At 39.4% G+C, this 21,459-nt stretch overlaps 1 protein-coding gene across 4 annotated transcripts in view; it reads left to right on the top strand.

Annotated features, from left to right (window-relative positions):
• Nucleotides 1–21,459, top strand: part of FREM1 (FRAS1 related extracellular matrix 1) — a 173,986-nt gene that overhangs the window by 114,340 nt on the left and 38,187 nt on the right. For 2 of the 4 annotated variants that reach the window (XM_030816293.1, XM_030816386.1), the window contains exons 1-2: nucleotides 11,088–11,172; nucleotides 19,211–19,675. In XM_030816293.1, coding sequence (XP_030672153.1) covers nucleotides 19,211–19,675 — 465 coding nt within the window. In that variant the 5' untranslated portion in view covers nucleotides 11,088–11,172. Of the gene's footprint in view, nucleotides 1–2,659; nucleotides 2,802–6,430; nucleotides 6,627–10,907; nucleotides 11,173–19,207; nucleotides 19,676–21,459 lie in introns of those variants that run through there. The other 2 variants (XM_004086992.3, XM_030816338.1) reach the window with 2 other exon arrangements.

The following is a 21,459-nucleotide window of genomic DNA, read 5'->3' as shown; positions in this document are numbered from 1 at the left end:
TCTCTTCCATGTGTGTCCTTGGGCATATCACCTCTTTCCTTCTCCCGGAAACTGCTCCATCATTTTTTCCTCCAGTATCTTCAATCTCTCCGTTTTCATTTCGTCTGTAAACAAGACAGAGGGATATGACTTGTGGTTAAGAGAGCAAATGCTGGAGTCAGATTGACTCAGTTCAGCCGCTTACCAACAGTGTGACCTTGAACATGTTGTTTAACCTCTCTCAATCTCTCTGTTAACCTCTCTGTAAATGAGGATAATAGTGGTATCCTCTTAATAGGATTGTTGCAAGGATTAAATAAAATATGTAAACATGCTTGAAAGACTAGCTACTACATGGTAAGTGCTACTAAGTGTTATTTTTATTATTAGAAGCAGATATACTAATCGTAAAAATACAAAGACAAGCTAGTCCCCCATTCGTTTCACTGAGGAACTTTTTGGAAGAGTAGTTTGTGCTTGCTTCTTCCATTTCTGCCCACTTTCTCCAATCTCCACTTTATTATTTCTTTCTTTCTTTCTTTCTTTTCTATATTTTTCCTTTTTTTTTTTTTTTTTGAGAAAGAGTCTCGCTCTGTCACCCAGGCTGGAGTGCAGTGGCGCGATCTTGGTTCACTGCAAGCTCCGTCTCCCAGGTTCACACCATTCTCCTGCCTCAGCCTCCCAAGTAGCTGGGACTATAGGCACCTGCCACCACGCCTGGCTAATTTTTGTATTTTTGGTAGAGACGGGGTTTCATCATGTTGGCCAGTATGGTCTCGATCTCCTGACCTTGTGATCTGCCTGCCTCAGCCTCCAAAAGTGCTGGGATTACAGGCGTGAGCCACTGCACCTGGCCCAATCTCCACTTTATTAAAGATGCTCCCTTAAAAGTTACTCTTGGCTTTCCCGCCAAATCTAATGGCTCTTCTAACCTTCCTGGACTCTTTGAGAGCATGTAACACCATTTATTTGCTATTCCTTTTAGCTACTGTAGAGGATGCTTTGGGTCCTGCAGGTCACAGCCCCTCAGCCCATATCTGATTCTGGTCCTGATCATGGTGGAATTTGCCATGTCAGTGTCCCAATGTTCGCAGTGCCTCACTCCACTTTTCTGCCTCAGGGCTTTCATGCGGCCCATGTCCAGGCTCAGCAGAGAGCACTCTGGAGCAGCCCTTAACCTCGGGAGCTAGTAGATAAGATAAATGCTCCAGCTTCCTGTCCATTAGGAGCACAACTTGAATCACATCTACGTGGTTCCTCAAGATACCCAGCAGGATTGAGCCCCAATTCTCCATCGCAGTAAAACACCCTTTGTTGCCTTTTTCTCCTTCCCTTTCTCTCCTACTCCCTCTTTCCTACCTCCTGGAATCACTTCACAAATAAATTACCTTCCTTGTCCTAGGATCCTTTTAGGGTAACCTAGATTATGACACACCTTGTCCTCTCTTGGCTTCCAGACATTGAATTCTGACACTGAATTCCAAACATTTCATTCTGACCAGAAATTTAATTCTGAATTCTTCCTACCAAACTCTTCATCTTCTTAATGACGTTGGCTTCCCGTTTTGATGAATCTATCTGACTGCTAATCTCCATAAGCCTTCAACCAACTGATTGCTTAGCTTTCTGGAATAATAGGATTCCCACTCTCTAGTAAAGAGGTGTGCAAATGTCGCCACCCACTGCGAGGGAAGATGTCAGCCCTGGGTAGCAAGATACTCACCCTAAGTGAAAGTTGTTGGAACTGAGGTGTTCAGGTTTTGGCATCTCCGCAGAGGAATGTAACACTGTTGATGCCAGTTGCTGGTTCTCAAATGTCCTTTATCTGAATCCCAAGAAATTCAGGCATCCCAATTTTTCTCAGAAACTAAGCTGTAAAGTTGGACAGAGTTAGGCCCCATGTGATGACCACAACTGAGAGCTAGAAACACTGGTGGAAAGAGATCCCTTTCTCACTTTGGTGAGACCAGGGACAATGGCCATATAGGCTGTGATGGCAGCAGCACTGCACATTGAAGGATCTATAGAAACCACAGCAGTGGTGGCTCTGGAAGGAGCAGTGGCAGCTCTGCCCCAGCCTACTGTTCAAGAAGACGGGAGCTGACCTGGCATCTGTAACACTGGGAAAAGATGAATCTACAACAAGAACACATACTACCCAGAACATTACTTAGAATAGGAAGAGTAATTTAGAGAGTCCCAGATTACCTAAATATCACCTAACTCAGAATGGCATATCATCAATGGCACTGGAACATCAGTAGGCCAGTCATTGAATCTCTTTAATTGAGTTTGTCTGTAAAATTAGAACACTCATACCTAGCCCTCTTACTTCATGGAGCTGTTGTTGTGAGTGTAAAATGAAATACTGGAAACAAGATCATTTTATAGAATAAATTATAACTTAAAAAATTGTAAAGTTCGGTACATGTAATCAATTAGAAGTGCCTAATTACCTCTTCCCACATTCATTAGGGCTGACCCATTGTCTTTTCAGACTTTCACATGTGAGGATAGAGAGCCTGTTTCATTCCTCTCACTAGTCATCTTCAGTGCTTTGAATATGGAATATCATTCCTTAATTGTTGAAGATTGGGAACTGTGATAGTCAATATAAGTGTCCCCTACTAAAGGAATATCTTCTATTTTTATATCAACCCAGACATTTTTGTTTTTACAGGAAGGCTGAAATTGCAATGAATATGGGTGAAACTCGTATTATTTCCAGTGCTATTCTTTCAGCCATAGATGAAGACTCGCCCAGGGAGAAGATTTACTATGTATTTGAAAGGCTTCCCCAAAATGGGCAACTTCAGCTTAAGGTTAGTGATTTTTTACTTTTATTTTTCAAAACTAATGTAGCAGGTATAAATCTTCTCAATATACACATTTCTATGATGGGATTTATTCTCTGATAGACATATATTTGCCCAGAAGTAGAAAATTTAATTTTACTAGTTCAGGGTGAATTCATGCTGTTCTAAAGTTTCTTTGTCAACATGGGGTAAATTCAACAAATATTAAGATTCTTCATTGCTCCCTCTCCCGTAGGATTATCCCTAAATTCTGAGGGAGGGAATGAATGGGGTAAACCAAGCTGTCTGCTTTCTGAGGATAATCCAGGATCTTTTGTGATATCTTCATTTCTACCAGATTTTTGACTTGTGATTCATGTAACTTTCCTCTTTAGCATCCATCATCTCAATTATAAAACTCCTTCAAGTCTATACAGTCTTTCTTGTCCTCTCAATCTCTCTCTCTCTCTCTCTCTCTCTCTCTCTCTCTCTCTCTGTGTGTGTGTGTGTGTGTGTGTGTGTATTTCAGCTAAATTCTAGATCATTCTCGGGAAAATGAAAACTTTCATTATTTTTTCGTGATAATCAGGTCCAGGGAAACTTGGAGGGCTGCCTCTAGCTCCTCTGGCCCTAATGTCTCTGTTAAAACATTATCTGAATCCCAGCACTTTGGGAGGCCGAGGCGGGCGGATCACAAGGTCAGGAGATCAAGACCATCCTGGCCAACACTGTAAAACCCCATCTCTACTAAAAATGCAATGATTAGCCGGGCGTGGCAGCGCACACATGTAATCCCAGCTACTTGTTACTCTGGAGGCTGAGGCAGGAGAATTACTTGAACCCGGGAGGCAGAGGTTGCAGTGAGCTGAGATTGTGCCGCTGCACTCCAGCCTGGGTGACAGAGCAAGACTCTGTCTTAAAAAACAAAACAAAACAAAACAAAACAAAACAAACCATTATCTGAGTATTATCACCTCCTGTCTTCTCAATGATTTGCCACAGTGAGCATCTTTCTTTCTTTCCTTCCAATTCTCATCTTTGTCCCTGAGCAGGGACGATCCTTATGGCTTCTCCAGGGAGACTACTTACTCCACAAACAATATACCAAATTGTTCTGTATTCTATCTGACTTGAACTTAAAAGATGAAAGTTCAGTGTCCTCGTCCCACTGCAGTCCCACCTCCCCTTGCAGCACCAGAACCCTTATTGTTTAGGTTCAGATGGGCAAAGTCTCGGACCAAAAAGGCAGTGTGGGAGAAAACTTTGTGTGGGAGTCATCCCATCCTGCTAGCATAACAGATTTTAACAACTGCCAAACTTGAATCCCATGAACTGCATGACACCGTAAATTAACATTCCTGTATTTGTATATGTTCTCAAAATTAGATGCTTTAATGGAAAGCAAATAAGCATGGAAACAATAAAGGGATACTAGGGGTAGGGTCACCTGGGTTTTACTGCTAACTCAATAGCTTGCTTTGTGATTTGATAAAATGTCCTTCTTTCACTTTAGGCCTAGAATAGCAAAATTTCAGTCTGATTCAGACTGTGTGCATGATGCCCAAGAATCAGCCCAACACGAATTATATAGATCAGTCACCTGAGAAGGTCAGTTGAGTAATCAGCCCCAGTGTTTATTTCAATGGTAGATTAAGACTAGCAACCACAACCACCAACCATCCCCAATGCAATTATTTGATGGAATGCTTAACTTTCCATCTAGTGAAGGCACAGTCCTAGAAAAGCAGCAAGAATTCATTCTATGTGAAACAGCTTGATTGTCATAGATTGTAGGCACCATAGAGAATCAGAGTGAAGAGCAATCACTGATTTAAATTGAGGTACAGCTGTGTCCTTATTTCATTTCAAAGAGTAATGAAGCAGAAATGCAGTGAGAGCTCACACATTTGGGTGGCTTGGGAACGGAACTGTTTTGGATATGTGAAAATGCAGATGGGTCCAGGTTCCCAGCATGGCTCCACACAGTTCTCTCCCAGCTCCCTAGCAGTTCTCCGAGTCTTTCCAAGACCAAGGACCAGGACTCCAGCCCTCCTGGACTCTCCCAAGAGTTATTGTTTTCTTGTTGACTTCTCTTAGTTTTCCCCATCTTGAATCTGACTTTTATTTTCTTTCTATTTCTGGGTCTTCAAATGGTTCTATTGAGTCAATCTTACATTTTGGAGTGCAAGTAAGGAATTACATGGAGGCAAGAGAGAGGAAAAGATGTCTTCTTCTCTGCTTACTTCCTTAGACAAGATTAGAAAAGGGAAAATGTGAAATAGAATTGCAGGCTTTCCCATTTAAAACTTGAAGGAGTCTGTTTTAAAAATTATATTGGCAAATAGATCTTATGGAAACAAACACTAGCTTAATTATTATGATGTAATTAACTTCCATCCAGTGAGCATGAGGGCAGAACATAAGTCTACAAACATCAGATGGATAAACATATTAAAGAGAAAGAAACGTTATCAAGTAGAATGACATAAAGGCAAGTGGTAGCACAATGGAAAGAGAGGAGGACAAAGCTCTTTTGCCAGAAACTGGGAGTCTGTGGAATCTGGAAGTCTGTATTCTATCTGACATGAACTTGAAAGATGAAAGGTCAGTGTCTTCATCCCACTGCAGTCCCACCTCCCCTTGCTGTACCAGAGCCCTTATTGTTTGGGTTCAGATGGGCAAAGTCTTGAACCAAAGTATCAAGGGGAATAAAAAGTAAATTATTTACATTGCTGTTTTAGACTCTTAAATTAGACAGTAAAACCACAAGATAATATCATATAAATTTTAAGATGACTTTTAAAAAAATTATGTCTAATGACTTTTTATGAGCCATTCCTAGGGAAAGCTATGTACCTTAAATGAACAATAATAGGATTATTAATAAGATAATAAAGATTTATGATTACATTTTCTAACACTCTCAGTTGTTAGCCACCCCCCTCAGCATAAGAACCTTTTCAAATTCAAAATGCCACAATTTCTGCATCAAGCTCTGTACAAAATATATGCTTAAATAATGTTGGCTTACTTTTAGAAGATTCTGATAAAAATAATATATGATATTTGCAGTTTATATTTTTTGACGACTTAGGATATAAATGTAGGGAGTGATAGTGATCCCCATCATTCTCTTTCTTTAGTAAGGCTGGAAACATACTGGGGAGTAAATGCATCTGTTCTATTTTTGTTTTGTCTACTTCAGATAAGCCCAGTAATGAGCCATGTTGAAAAAAAATATATTTGACTAGTTGAACAATGAAAAGAACTAAAAAAGGGAAACTCTAAAAGAAACACATTTAATTTCTAAAGAATCCATTCCAAGAGCTCGATTACCCACCTGCTCTTATTAATTGGAATATTTAATCAGCTATGATTGCTTATGATAAATACCTTGGAAGTAACAATGCTGTTGAATTGTTTGACTTTGTCTGAAACCCTTTGGTTGAAGCCAGTGTTTTTCCAAGGTCTCAAATTATTCTAATATATTTCTTTGAAAAGAAAAAAAATCAGGTAAAATGGCAAAAAGTAGTCTGGAATTTCCCTGAAATATTATTTCTATTGGAGGTTTTTAGGGGATACAGAAAATGTCCACTAACATACATTGGGGGAAAAGAAAAAAACATGAGCAGCTGACTAACTCTGGCTCCTTCCAGATAGGGAGGGACTGGGTTCCTCTCTCCCCTGGCATGAAATGCACTCAGGAGGAAGTGGATCTGAACTTGCTGAGATACACACACACCGGGGCAATGGATTCCCAGAATCGAGATAGCTTCACCTTCTACCTTTGGGATGGCGACAACAGGTCCCCTGCTCTCGACTGTCAAATCACCATCAAGGACATGGAAAAAGGTAAAAGCACGTCTACCAAGGTTTACTGGGATCAACTTTGCTAACTGGTATAAATATTCCACGTTTGTTTCTTTCGCTCTGTTTCCCTCCCTTCTTTCCTTTTTTCCTGCCACTCTTCATCTTTGAAATTCTGTCATTTATATTTAGATCCTTTGGCTTCTCACCTGCTTTGCCTGGGACCTATGAGGTTCACAGAAGTAGCCAATCCATTCATTATTTTAAAAAGTTTATTGGAAATTCAGCCTTGCACAAAATATGGCTACACAGGCTACTTTAACTGTTAGGATTTTTTTGCTTTAAGTGAAATTTTACCAAATTGATGTGTAACTCTAGTTTTATCTTCAGGAAGTGATCTATCACTGGAAAATGGAGTTTCAAAGGAAAAGTACTTCTAAAATACTAAAATAATAAATGAAAAATACATTTTAAAATTTAAACATAATAAAGATAAACTTTGTCATTAGAAAGGCTGGAAGTTGCTGCTTCTTTCACTTTGAAAGTGCTAACATATACTCTTTAGGGACAAGGAAAGACACTATAAGATCAGCTTCTTGTGAGTTAATTAAGCAGAGTCAGTTGTATAAATGGTGAATGGGGGAGAGTTAAATGGAAGATGGGAGGAGAGTTTGTTTAAAAAGCTCAGCAAGGAAGAGTAGAAGCTCTTGATACCCAACTGTTACTACCCTGTAATTTTGCTTCAGCTTATATGAGGGTCATATCTCATTCATCTGTATTATCCCAGGATCTAGATATTCCCAGGATGAAGCATAATCTTAGATCCTCAGTACATGCTTGATTGACTGAATGCTTCCCTTTTTTGCCTTGGCTGCCAGGAAGCTCAGAGGTAAATTGAATGCTTAAGTGCAATAATAATAAAAAAAATCTTGCTTTATGTGTGGCAGAATTATAATTGTCCTAAATTTTTAAAAAATTAATTCCGTTTGATCTTGAGATGTTTACTTTGAGCTGTGTAATAATATATTTTATTTGCTTATTTCCTGGTTGTAAATGTGTTCCTTAAAGAAGTCTAATGAGTGATTTCAGATAAGCTAGATGTTACTGTACACATTTATCTCTCCCTGCAAAACACCTATGTTCATTATAAATATATGTCCAGGCAAAATGTAATACAAGTAATATATTAGGGCAGACAACTAGTGTACTAGAATAGGCCACCTTCTCATTGGCTCAGCACAACACAATTTTACACTGACATAGGAGAGCTCTGTTCCACATAGCCATCTAGGGACTCTTTATATCTAGACATTCCCTTATTCTGAAGGCCTTAGAGTCACTCAAGAAGTGAGATATGGAAGAAAATTAGGGGATGTCATGCACTAGGTGTGAAGGTTGTGTACCTCTCTTGTACACATTCCAGTGGCTGAGTCACAGTCACATGCCACATTAAGAGAGGCTGGGCAATAGAAACTTTAGCTTTGCACCCAGGAAGAAAGGAAATAAAGTTGGCCAGTGCGTTGCCAGACTCTACTGCAATTGACTTGTGATTATTTTCTAAAAGGATTTTTGAAAACCTATACCAAGTAGACACATTATCCTATTAACATTTTCAGTTCAAATTTTTTCTTCTTTGTTTCTTCTTACAAAGTGGTGTTTTGTCACTGTACAGTTTTTTGTTTTGTTTTGTTTTGTTTTTTACTTAACATAAGTTTTTTCAGGTTGCTGCATAACTTTGTAGCCATAATTGTTTATCTCTAAACAAGACTATACTAAAGAGTTAGATTTAATCACAACCTTAAAATTGAGCATTTGGTTGTTTCCATTTGGGAGCTATTATAAATAACATTAAGCTTCCCAATTGCTGTGTTGCTGTGTCTTCTGATTTGCACAGTGGCAGAAATGATGTTGAGATCTTTTAGATAAGTTTAGGAGGACATTGTCTATAGTTGACTCTAACCCACACTCTGCCCTTACAGTGCTGAAAAATTGCATCAAGGCAAGAGCTGGTTGCTCTTCCTCCCCTCAGGTCCATTTCCTGCTCCTGGTGAAACCTCTCATGGGTGCTTTGTGTTTCTCCCTACTGATTCATTCTTCTTACTTCCTTGATGTGTTCATCTTGCTTCTGTCTGTAGCATCTGTGGCTAAGGTTTTGATTTAAATTTAGAATGGTCTTTGATTCTACGTAGGACTGAAGTTGCATAGCATTTTGAGATAAAAGCATAGTATATGAAAAGACCAATTTAGTAATCTGAAATAGCGTTTTCCAATCATGGCACTATTGACATTTTGGGATGGAGGATTCTTTGTTGCAGGTGACTCCCTTGTGCATTGTACAATGTTTAGCAGCATCCCAGGCCTCTGAATCTAGAAGCCAGTAGCAACTCCCAGTTATGACAACCAAAAATGTCGCCAGACATTGCCAAATGTCCCTTGGGGAGCAAAATTGCCTGCCATTGAGAACCATTGGTTAAAATTGTACCACTTTGATGGTTTATTTGTATTCCTTATTTCTTCATGAGACTGAGTATCTTTAAAAAATTTTTTTGGCCCCTGTGTTTTTAAATTCAGAAATAGCTTGGCATTTACATCACATGTTTTTCTTTTTGGATATTCACCCTTTTAGTATTAGTTCACAAGAGCTCCCTAGATATTAAAGACAGGGAACAAAATAATGCAGTGTTTAAGAGCTTGTGCTCTGGACTCAGATGGCTTGTGTACAAATTCTCACTCAATGTTTTATTAATTGCGTAACCACAAGCAGGTAGGTTAGCATTTCTATACCTTAGCTTCCTCATTTATAATCTGGGGTTATGATATGACAATACCTCACAAGATTAGTGTGAAGGTGTAAGTCTCTTTAGTTCTGTACCTGACACAGAGTAGAAGCTCTATATTTGAGATATGATCACTTTGTAATGGACCTCAGGTGAACAAAATTCAATTATGATCCCTAGTTTGTGAAACTGCATAATTGGTCCATGTGCGACCCACTTCTACCTTCCTCAGTCATACATTTTTAAAAAAAATAGTGGTGAATTATGCATAACACAAAATGTACCATCTTAACCATTTTTAAGTGTACCAGTTCATAGTGTTAAATATATTCATGTTGTTGTCCATCCAATCTCCAGAATTTTTTCATCTCAGAAAACTAAAATTCTATACCCATTAAATAATGACTCCTCATTTCCCCCTCCCTGGCAACTGTTGTCCTATGTTCTGTCTCTATGAGCTTTGCTACTCTAGGTACTTCATGTAAGTGGAATCATATAGTATATATCTTTTCATGACTGGCTTATTTCACTTAGCATAATGTCCTCAAGGTTCATGCATGTTGTAGCATGTGCCAGGACTCCCTTCCCTTTTAAGGCTGAATGGTATTACAGTGTATGTATATGCCACATTTTGTTTATCCACTCCTCTGTTAAGAGGCACTTGAGTTGTTTGCATCTCTTGGCTATTGTGAATAATTGTGTTATGAATATGATTGTATAAATATACATTTAAAAATATATCATGAACATTTGTGCAACTACCACACAATTGATGGACTGGAATATTAATAATAGACATCTTCCTACATTATCCAGAAAAAAATACCATTCTAAATTTTTATCCTTTTCTCAGCTTGCTCATATAACTAATGAATGTTAATAAACTACATCTGTGTTGTTCCATGTAGCTGTAGTTCATTCATTTGACTACTGCATGAAATTCAATTGTATGAATAGAACACAGTTTGTGTATACATTCACGTTTTGAAAAGGCATCTGGGTTGCATGTAATGCTTTCAATTACAGACAGTACTGCAATGACCATTTGGGTGCATGTCTCCAAGGGTAGCAGGGCAAGTGTTTCTTTCAAGTACATAGCTGGGGTGGAATTGCTGGGTCAAGGCATACGTGAACATTTGACTCTTTACAAAATAATGCCAAATCTTGTACCAATTTACACTTTTTCCAAAATTTTATGCAAGACTCTCTTGATCTATGTCTTCTTCAACACTTTGTACAGCCAGGCTTCTACATCCTTGCCAATCAAAAAGTTATGAGATGACAATTTATCATGATATTTGTATTTCCATAATTGCTAATGAGCTTAAGCATTTAAAAATATCTTTACTGGCCATGTGAATTTCTTCTTCTGTGAAATATCTGCTCATGCCTTTTGGTTAATTATTTTTATTCATAATAGTTATAGAAACCTTTCTATGTCATATTAATTTTGATTTTTGCACAGTTTTGGCCTTTGTCTTCTGCCTTTGCCTTGGACATAATATATTTTTTAATATGATTATTGACCATAACCTCTTATGTCATGTAGGTGATATTGTCATCCTCACAAAACCACTTGTGGTGTCTAAAGGTGATAGAGGTTTCTTGACAACCACCACTCTCCTGGCTGTGGATGGAACAGACAAGCCTGAGGAACTGCTGTATGTCATCACCTCCCCTCCACGATATGGCCAGGTTGAATATGTTCACTATCCTGGAGTTCCCATTACAAGCTTCAGCCAAATGGATATAGCAGGGCAGACAGTTTGCTATGTACACAAGAGCAAGGTGACTGTCTCCAGTGACAGATTCAGGTGAGCCCCATGGAAAATTTTCAAACTGCTTCTTTGGATTAATACTTACAGAAAAGGAGATCTGTTAATGTGCTTCACTATAGTAACCATTTCACAAAATACATGTATCTTATAACATCACACTGTATACCTTAAATATATAGAATGAAATTTGTTTTTTTGAAAAAAGGAAAGAAAAGGAGAAGAAAATGAGTCATTTTTCAACTCTGGTGCAGCTGTGTTTTTCTTTTACTGCCTTGTTGTATGTAAGGTGAAGTCACACAATTAAAATGACAGCAGCAAAGCAAGAAATTAGGGCCTGTTATTGAAAAATAAACACAGTAAACAGATCTTTATGCAAGTTCTGCTACGAGGAGAATTGTGAAAAGCTGAGGCTCCCAGCTAAAGATAGATCTGGAAAAGTCATTTCCCTCTTTTTGGAGTATGTTTTTCTGTCTGACGAAAAGGCATTTATTAGTAAACATTTGGCATAAGCAGACACTGCCTTTTGACACAATGTGTTCTGGTAACTGTATCATAAATCATGTTGTCATAAAGTGAATCATATTTCCCCATAGAAACAATGTTATAATTGGGGGCTGTGCACCTGTTCCAGAATTCTGTATCAAATAAATCATTGGAATGAATAACAATCTGGTGAAAAGGCAAAGATACAACATTAATGAAAATCTACATTCATTTAAAATATGGAAATTTGTTTCAAGTCACATAAGGCAAGAGCAAGCCCAGAAGATCTATAATCTCTCAGCTCTCGAAGCTGGCTGATCCTGAGGTCCTGGAGAGAAACACAGATCCACAGGCTGGGCAGGAGAACTGGGAAATGTTGGACTTTGAACCAACTATTGTGCACAATCCAGTTTTGAGTTCTGTTAATTCAGAAGGAGGCCTGGAGAGCACTGGTTTGTCTATTGTACACCCACACTTTTGGCTCCTGGTGCAATTTTCACCATGTCACAATACAGTCTTCTAAAGAGCACTATAAAATAACATAAATGGAGCATACTCATATATTATTCAGTGGGTTCCCATAAACTATCAAGTATCACTGTCACACCCATATTCTAATATCATTGTCCTCTATCTTACTTTTACCTATCTAAATTCAATATATCTGCTCCGATAAACACTGGTTAAATGTCACTAAAGAGGATGCTGCTCACCTTTTTAGCATTAAAATGATTTTTGAAAGCTGATTTGGATAATCCAACAAAACAAAACAAAAAATGCCAGAAAGCTGGAACTAATGTCTTATTTTTTTATCTTGATAAATGTCCCTTAACAAGCAGGTAATCATTTAATTGATCAATATTTTAACTAGTCCAGTCTTTGAGTGTTGCTAGGCATTCACTAAAATGTGAGATGTGGGGATTCCTTTTCAAGCCGGCTCTTTTGTTTGAGAGATGGAGTAGTGAAGTTAAGATACAGGCTTGGGGGCAAGAACTGCCTGAGTGACTCACAACTCTGTGACCATCATCAGGTTACACAACCTCCTGTGCTCTTGTTTCCTCTTCTATGAAATGGAATGATGCTCGTAGCCCCTGCCTCACAAGGCTGTGGGAGGGTTATATGAGCTTATGCATGTAAAGTATTAGCAGAACAACACCTGGCACATAGGAAGAGCGAAGTAAGTGTTAGCTACTCTTATTGTCGTTGTTGTTGTTGTCATTATATTCTTTCCTTGACGACCTTCTTCCAATCTTTACAACACCAAGTGTGATCTTGAAGGAGGACAGGAGTTACCGAGAGGAGCAATTATTGTTCTTTTTTTCCCGTTTGCTAATGGAAGCTGGGTGCTTCTTGGCTTAATACATTTGTATCAGATCCAGGACTTTTAATTTTACATGCATTTCTGGAACTTCTAGCTTCTTTCCTTTCCTGCTTCCCTCCGTCAATGCCCACAGGACAGTCTGCTGAAGACATTAGTGACTGTCTTGAAGAAACCAGTGACCTTGCTGGAGAACACAGGACTGAATGCATAAAGATGTTGAGAAATGAAGGTTAGATGTTAATCGAATGGTGGGAATAAAGAACAAAACCTCTGTATGTAAGGATTGGCAATACTTTAAAATTTTCCTAATTTGCATCTAGAGAAAGTCTTACTAGATGGCATTTTAGAAATCATTTATCCCAGGAATTTCTACATTTCTAGATCCTCAGATAATTGCCAGAGAGAACTACAAAATGCAAATTCTTGGGCCTTACCCCAAAGAGGCAACTTTGGTAAGTCCGGTCTCAGGCCCAGAAATCTGTATTTTTGAAAGATATCTTCAGGTAATTCTGATGCAGTCAGGACTAGCCATCAATGGTCTGGTCTAGTCTGTTGTTCTGAATTGTTCTGAGGAGCCTCAAAAATTTATGGAAGTTGAGGCTGGGGCAGTGGCTCATGCCTGTAATCCCAGCACTTTAGGAGGATGAGACAGGTGGATCACCTGATGTCAGGAGTTCGAGACCAGCCTGGCCAACATGGCGAAACCCCGTCTCTACTAAAAATACAAAAAATTAGCTGGGAGTGGTGGCAGGCACCTGTAATCCTAGCTACTTAGGAGGCTGAGGCAGGAGAATCACTTGAGCCCAGAAGGCAGAAGTTGCAGTGAGCCACGATGGTGCCATTACACTCCAGCCTGGGCAACAAGAGCGAAACTTCATCTCAAAAAAAAAAAAAGAATTTATAGAAGCCTTTTTAGGGCCTCCCAGAGATTGAGATTCTGGGGCCTTCAGCCCAATGTACTGACGGAACTTAGGTGTGTGTGTTGTGTGTGAGTGTGTGTGGGTGTTGATACTAAAAACAGTACTATAAATACCATAAAACCAAACATAAGAAAACAAATATTTTATGCTTGCTAGTATTCAGTTTTTAGTATTTAAAAGGTTTCCTTTTAAATACGTTGATTCAAGTTAAAAATTGAATTGATAGAAAGCAAACTAGTAAATAGTAAGAGTACACATAGTACAGGCATATGGCAAAAATATGGTTTCAATTACTCAAGATTAGGAAAGAAGGTTTTAGGGAGAAAATAAACAACAAAGGCTGAAAAGCATTGATTTGGTGCAATCCCTTATTTACACGTCGGAAAGCTAGCATTGCCTGAACACCTGCAATGCATCAGAGAATGTCCTGGACTCTTTTTTGTATGTTATTTTTCTTAAGCCTTATGACACCACCTTGCGACAGATGCAGTAGTGTTCCCATTGCACACGTGAGAAAACCAAGGTTCCAAGAGGCAAAGGAGGTCACCTAAACTGACATAACTGAGTATCGCTGCTGAATTTGGGGCCCAGAGCTCATTTCCAGTGGAAGGTCCTTTCCATTATACCTCGTTGTACCAAAAATTTGTGGAGAATATGCATTTGTGTGAAGGAACCTCCTCAATGTGTCATTCTGATATTTGGCCAGCAGTTTTACATATTTGTAATGGAAGAGCCTAGCATCTGCCCAAGACCCGAATTTTAATCTTGTCATTTCACTAACCCAATCACGGACTGCTATGTTGTTTGTCAAGTGGCGCTAAACCAAAGCTGAAAGCCTGTTTTAATGAAAGTGTGATCATGGTGCTTTTTAAAAATTAAATATATGCAACCAATCTAATCACCTAAATTTATGTTGCTTGCTGTTAAATTTGGCAAGGAATTTGGCTGAGTAGAAGAGATAAATTCTGTGGCAGAGGATTTTCCCCCTTCCCTTTTTAATGTAAGCTATGGCAGCATTAATTAAATGGGGGAGTTTAATAGTCAGATTTTACCTTCTGCAAAAATATTTTGTGAATCATAAATTTCTCCTGCATTGTTTGGTGCTGCTGGCCTGGAAGAAAGATTTGGCAGCATGTTCTAGGACAGATGACACCGAGTGATTAGCAAGCTGACTTCAGCTGCTGGCAGCCGGGTACTAAAAGAACATGCTAATGTCCTCCATTTTGACATGCCGGCTGGACTTTTTTTTTTTTTTTTTTTTTTCTGAGGAGCTGGCGCTATTTATGATTCCATTTTTATCTCTTAAATGCCATGACAGATGGCAGCTTCTTCAGCCAACTCTATTGCCAGGCAATGCAGAAAGCTTGAAAGCACCGTGGTAATGGTGAAATCAGACCAGGCAGGCACCCCAGTCAAATCTGAGAGTCATTCCCCAAATTTCATGACAACGGTGGTCATCTTGGCTGCATCTTCTCAGGGGGATGTAACAAGGGAAATTAAACAAAATGGACCCACAGAAGGAGCTGCTACCACCAACTTCTTCACCTCAGAATGGATACCAACATAGCAGTGGCTTTATGGTTTTAAACATTGAGAATATATTTGGAGGATTTAGGGGAGGGGGTATTTGGAAGACCATCTGATCGATCAGCTTTTCCGGACATGAATAGCGCTGACCTTGTTTCACTTGTTCTGCTAGCTTAATTTTGACTGGGAACTCAACCGTAACCATTCATTCTGTCCCTCTCTCTGATGATGTCTCTCTGCCTGTGAGTAGTTTGCACTGTTACTTGTGAAAGTGGAGTGATGTATTTGATCCAGTCACGTTTAGAAATTGCATCATTTTCACCTCTGGCTTATTAGCTTTAGGTCAGCACAGACAGCTGCCTTGGTGTCCCAGATAGGAGCGCTGGCCTCAGAAAACATATTTCTTACTCTTCTGTGGTCTGTGGCCTGCGTGCCCTCACTCCCATCTGTCTGATGGCAGGCTGTCTGTTTCCAACGTGGGCAGATGGCGATCATCCAGCAGGGAGGGGTTTGAGATGGACAGCCTGGATCATAAGACAACTTCAGTGACCTCACAGAGGCCATGCACGCATCGAGTAGATGTGGCCGTCCTGAGATGAGCTTTGAGGACCCCATCAGGCATTCTTGTAATTCAGTCTCCAGAGAGGAAAGTCAGAATTAGATATTCAAGATGGCCACCTCTGATGGAGTCCCTGGCACTCACTCAAGCTTGCATTTGGGTTTGTTGCTCCTGGTCCCATCTCTCCCCTTCTTTCTTCTTCCTTCTCTGCTGATATTTGACATACTTTTAATAGCGCACAATGTCTATAGCTCTACAATTAATGCTAATGCTAAAAATACACGTCCTTTGGCTTACATTTGCACTAAGGTACCAATGGCTGATTTAACACTCTCCACAGAGCACATTTGATACAGGGATCTGGTAAGGAACAGAGAGCCAGTTTAATGTGAAACAGGGTAGAATGAGAGGTGTGAAACATATTTCTGGAGGGGGAAAATGGGAAAAAGGGAACTTGGAGACACTGAGGGAGCACCTAGCCTCCTTCTTATTTTATCGTGGGTCAGATGGTAGGATCTGGGGGAAATATGAAAAAGGAACAGAAAAACGGTAGAATAAAGGCATAACTCTGTTCTCAGGCTCTGCCTGAGAAATAAAGCATAATTTTATACCTAAAAATGTATATCAATTTACTTTTGAGACTGTGAAAGTGACTAAGTAAAAAGTTTGAAGAACAGACATATTTTTCTAGGTTCTTTTATTTTCTTTTTTAAAATTATTTTTCTTTTTTTAAGATGGGCTTTTGCCATATTGCCCGGGCTGGTCTCAGACTCCTGAGCTCGAGCGCTCCACCCACCCTAGCCTCCCAGAGTGTCCGGACTATAGGCGTGAGCTACTGCACCTGGCCTCCTTTCCTTCCCTTCCCTCCCCTCCGCTCCCCTCCCTCCCCTTCCTTTCCTTTCCTCTTTTTTTTTTTTTTTTTTTTTTTTTGAGACAGGGTCTCTCTGTTGCCCAGGCTGGAGTGCGGTGGCACGTTGATGGCTCACTGTAGCCTCGACCTCCCAGGATCAAGTGATCCTTCCACCTCAGCCTCCCTAGTAGCTGGGGCTACAGGCACGCACCACACCCAGCTAAATTTTGTATTTTTTGTAGAGAAAGGGTTTTGCCATGTTACCCAGGCTGATATCGAACTCCTGGACTCAAGCCATCTGCCTGCCTTGGCCTGCCAAGGTACTGGGTTTACAGGTGTGAGCCACTGCACCGGCCTCTTTTTTTTTTTTTTTAAATAAATAATTGATTTTATAAACGCCTCATGATCCAGTGATGAAATTGCCCAATTTGTTAAAAATATACTTATCAAAGGTTTAATTTTATGAAAGGAAAACTGATTGGTTTGTTTTAAGGAGACTGTGATTTTGCTCAATCTATAATTCTAAAGGTAATTGAATACCTTTATTCAAAGTGTGAAAAATGCTGCTATGGAGGAAATGTATCAGGTTTCATTCTTTACAAGTCTAGGTGTGTGAAATGTCAAAATTTACTTTATTTGTTGTATTTCACTTAGCAATTCTAACTTTTTGGACATAGATTTCTTTTTCTTTGCATCAAATCCACATATCTTCCTTGTCAACAGTCTTATTAACTAGATAATTAGAAAACTAAAAAACTTCAGCATAGCCTTCAAAACAATATCGGTACTCAGCCAAACTCATCTCTTTTTACTTTTTGTCTAACTGCCCTCCCTGAGTCCGTGGTCGCAGGCAGGCTGGTTGACTCGTTGCTCTCACACTATCAAGTTTCAGGTTTCTTCATGCTCAAAAGGATCAATGCTCAAACCCTGAAGGACAAGACACATTTCACAAAGAGTAAAGGGATTGTTAGTCAAATCTGCCAGATTTGTAAAATAAATATAAACGCCATAGCTTCTCTAGTTAGAAAAGAACCTCCAAAGAAAATATACAATTTATGTATGTATATAAAATTTATACATAAAAATGTTATATATTCTACAAAAACATTATTTTTAGAGATTTTTGTATCAGTGGAATAGAAGAGTGCATCCTCCACGAATATTTCCAGCAACTATGGTACATGGAGAAAAGCTAATAAGACACAACTCTGTGATTATTTCTAAGTGCATTTCTTTGGTGTACAGTGAATTTGTCAGTCCTATTGGATAGTAATGATTTCCTAACTTTTTGGAGTTTCAATATTGTGCCTTGTTTGCATAATTTCATGATACTCTTAATCTTATTGAAATAAAAATTACATATTGTAATGCTACAAAGATCATTTAAATTAGTGTTATTGTGAAATTGGCTTCAGCAGGTAGAATGTGATTTCATGATCAACAGAATCAAAAGCACATTATGGTATCACAAACCTAAGACTGTAAGAAAGATTTTGCTTATCTCGAATGTGTATCATTTCAGCTTTCTTTTTATAGTTTTGCAGTGGGGCTCAGGCACCACGACTCTTTTGTGGTGGATTGCTAAACCAACATTTGTTTTAAACTCTGCAAGAGTAGAGGGTGCAGGGATCAAAAGACCTACATTCTAGTCTCAGCTTCATCTCCTACCTGCCTTATGATCTCCCACCAACTTTCTGAACCTTTCTTTGAAGCAGGAAAATAATCCTTGTGTTGCATAACTCTCATCTGTCTTATAGGGAGAAAGTGCAGCAGCACATGTAAACCGTAAGAGATTAGAGCTTTCCGTAATATTTTAGAGTTGGGTGGTACTTAATGATCTTCTGGTCCATCCCCTTCATTTTTCAGAGCTGTGGAAATGAGACCTGGAATGGGAAGATGATTTAAGTGAGATTACATGTCTGAGAAATGTGATCTGCTATTAAGAAATTTACCATAAAAACATACGAGTAGAATGAATTAGCTAAATTCAGCCCATTTAGCACTTTATTGTATTGGCCTCCCAGTTATCAGACTTACAACTTTAGTTTATTACATACCAATGAAGAAAAAAACAATTGAAAAATTGTAAATAAATAAAGGGGGTATACTCTTCAAATTTGTATGATGAGTCTCATTGGATGTGAAATTTTTATTTGGATCAAGGAACCACATTAAGCACTGATGAGCGTGAGAAATATGATTGTCAGAATTTCCCTGTTCCATCACATGGGTCTATCATTAATGTTGTTGGGAAAATATTCTTGGGTGTAGAATGGTCCATTTATGCATTACTCCAGTGACTGGTTTAATGATAGGTATTCTTCTGCAAGATCTGCCCTTGATTTTTCATTTGAGTCACAACACGACAATACCCTTTAGTAAAGGTGTGCATTGTTATCGTTTCATTCCAGTAGATGGTGACACAAGAATCCATGCTGAAGGCTGCCTTGCCTCTCTTTACCAGATTCATCATCAGCAATGGACTGCGGACCGAGCATGGGGTGTTTGAGATCACACTGGAGACTGTGGACAGAGCCCTGCCTGTGGTAACCAGGAACAAGGGGTTGAGACTGGCCCAAGGGTCCGTGGGCCTGCTTTCCCCTGACCTCCTTCAGCTGACCGACCCTGACACACCTGCGGAGAACCTCACCTTCCTCTTGGTTCAGCTCCCCCAGCATGGCCAGCTCTACCTGTGGGGGACAGGGCTACTTCAACACAATTTCACCCAGCAGGATGTGGACAGCAGGAATGTGGCCTATCGGCACTCAGGAGGGGACTCCCAGACTGACTGCTTTACTTTCATGGCCACAGACAGGACAAACCAAGGCTTTGTTGTGAATGGGAGAGTGTGGGAAGAACCTGTTTTATTCACCATTCAGGCAAGTATGAAAAACACAGTTCATTTGCCAGAGATGTGAAAACAGTGACATCAAGAACTATTTTTTTTTTTTTTTTTTAGAGTCTCGCTCTGTCACCAGCTGCAGTGCAGTGGTGTGATCTTGGTTCACTTCAATCTATGCCTCCTGGGCTCAAGCGATTCTCCTGCCTCAGCCTCCCAAGTAGCTGGGCCTATAGTCATGTGCTACCATGCCCAGCTAACTTTTTTGCATTTTTAGTAGAGACGAGGTTTCACCATGTCAGTCAGGCTGGTCGCGAACTCCTGACTTCAAATGATCCACCTGCCTCGGCCTCCCAAAGTGCTGGGATTACAGGCGTGAGCTATTATGCCTGGCCAAGAACTATTTTTTAATTTCCTTTCCTCTTTCATTCAAGTACGGATTTTGCATCTGCAGCAAAAAAGCATATTAATATGAATGAAAGAGATATGGTCCCCTCATAGGTGCTAATGACTGACTGTGAGTGTTGATGGTAGCACAGAAAGGAGCAAAAGCCATGGGCTTTGGAGTCAGACAGACGTAGGTTTGAATTTCTGCTTTGCAATGTATTAGCTGTCTGACCTTAAAGAGTTCTTTAACTCTTCTGAATCTACTTTTCCTTCTTTGAAAAACATGCCTACAGCATTGTGGTGAGAATTCAGTAGGATTAGTTATCCAAAGCAGTAGCATATGGCCTGAAACATATTTGATGTTGAAACTTACGAGGCAGCATCTTTACACTATTCCACATGTAATAATGATGAGGGTAATAATAGCAGCAATTGCAGTTCCTTTAGTGTTAACTGCAAGCCAGACCAACTCCACATAAATCTTATTTGATTCTCATAAAACTCATATGAAGCAAGTTTTGTTATTTACGTTTTATAGATGAGGGTACAAGTTCAGGAGTTAAATAATTTGATCAAATACACACAAAGACCTCAAGTCTTTCTGATCCCAAATTCTGTGTCCTTTCTATGACACTACACTGCCACATTTGTTGACAATTACAACGATTCCTGGAGGGCATAATGTGTTTTTCTTTTTTAAGTCAAAACACATCAAGTATATTCTGGCTCTCAAACCCTTGAATCTACTCTCCTTGGAAGTAGTTCACCCTCTTCTACACACTCTCACCAAACAGAAAATAGATAAAATTTATCTCTCACTTCAGAATACTTTCTGACTAGTAAAATAGTTACATTTTCCCTTGCTCTGAGAGAGAGAGAGAGAGAGAGAGAGAGAGAGAGAGAGACATTTCTATTTTAGGAAATTGGCTCATTGGCTCATGCAATTTTAGGGCCTGGCATGTCCGAAATACACAGGGCATGTTGACAGTCTACAAATTTCAGCAGGAGTTAACGTTGCAATCTTTAGCCCAAAGGCAGTCTGGAGGCAACATTCCTTCCTTTTTGGGGGGCTTCGGTCTTTTCTCTTAAGGCCTACGATTGATTGGTTGAAGCCCGCTTGCGTTATGGTGGGTGATCTCTTTTCTCAAAATGTACTGATGTAAACGTTAATCCCATCTAATACACATCCTGCAAAGTTGACACATAAAATGAAGCCTCACAGACTCTTATCTATGAGGGAAGTCTTGAGGTCACAGAGTGAGTGCTGGGTGAGTCCTTGGCAGTCAGGAAGTCCAGAAAATGCAAAGAAATGATGATGCACTGGGAGAAGAAAGAAGATACTGACATCGTGAACACAGTAAGAAGCACTTTGTATTAAAATTATTGTTTTTATTTTTATCATATGTTTTAATTGATCTTAGTCACATTCCCTTTTCA

The sequence above is a fragment of the Nomascus leucogenys genome, chromosome 1a, assembly GCF_006542625.1.
Source record: "Nomascus leucogenys isolate Asia chromosome 1a, Asia_NLE_v1, whole genome shotgun sequence".
Taxonomy (NCBI): domain Eukaryota; kingdom Metazoa; phylum Chordata; class Mammalia; order Primates; family Hylobatidae; genus Nomascus; species Nomascus leucogenys.
Note: the sequence above shows the minus strand (reverse complement) of the source record. Positions and strands in the feature narration are given on the sequence as shown.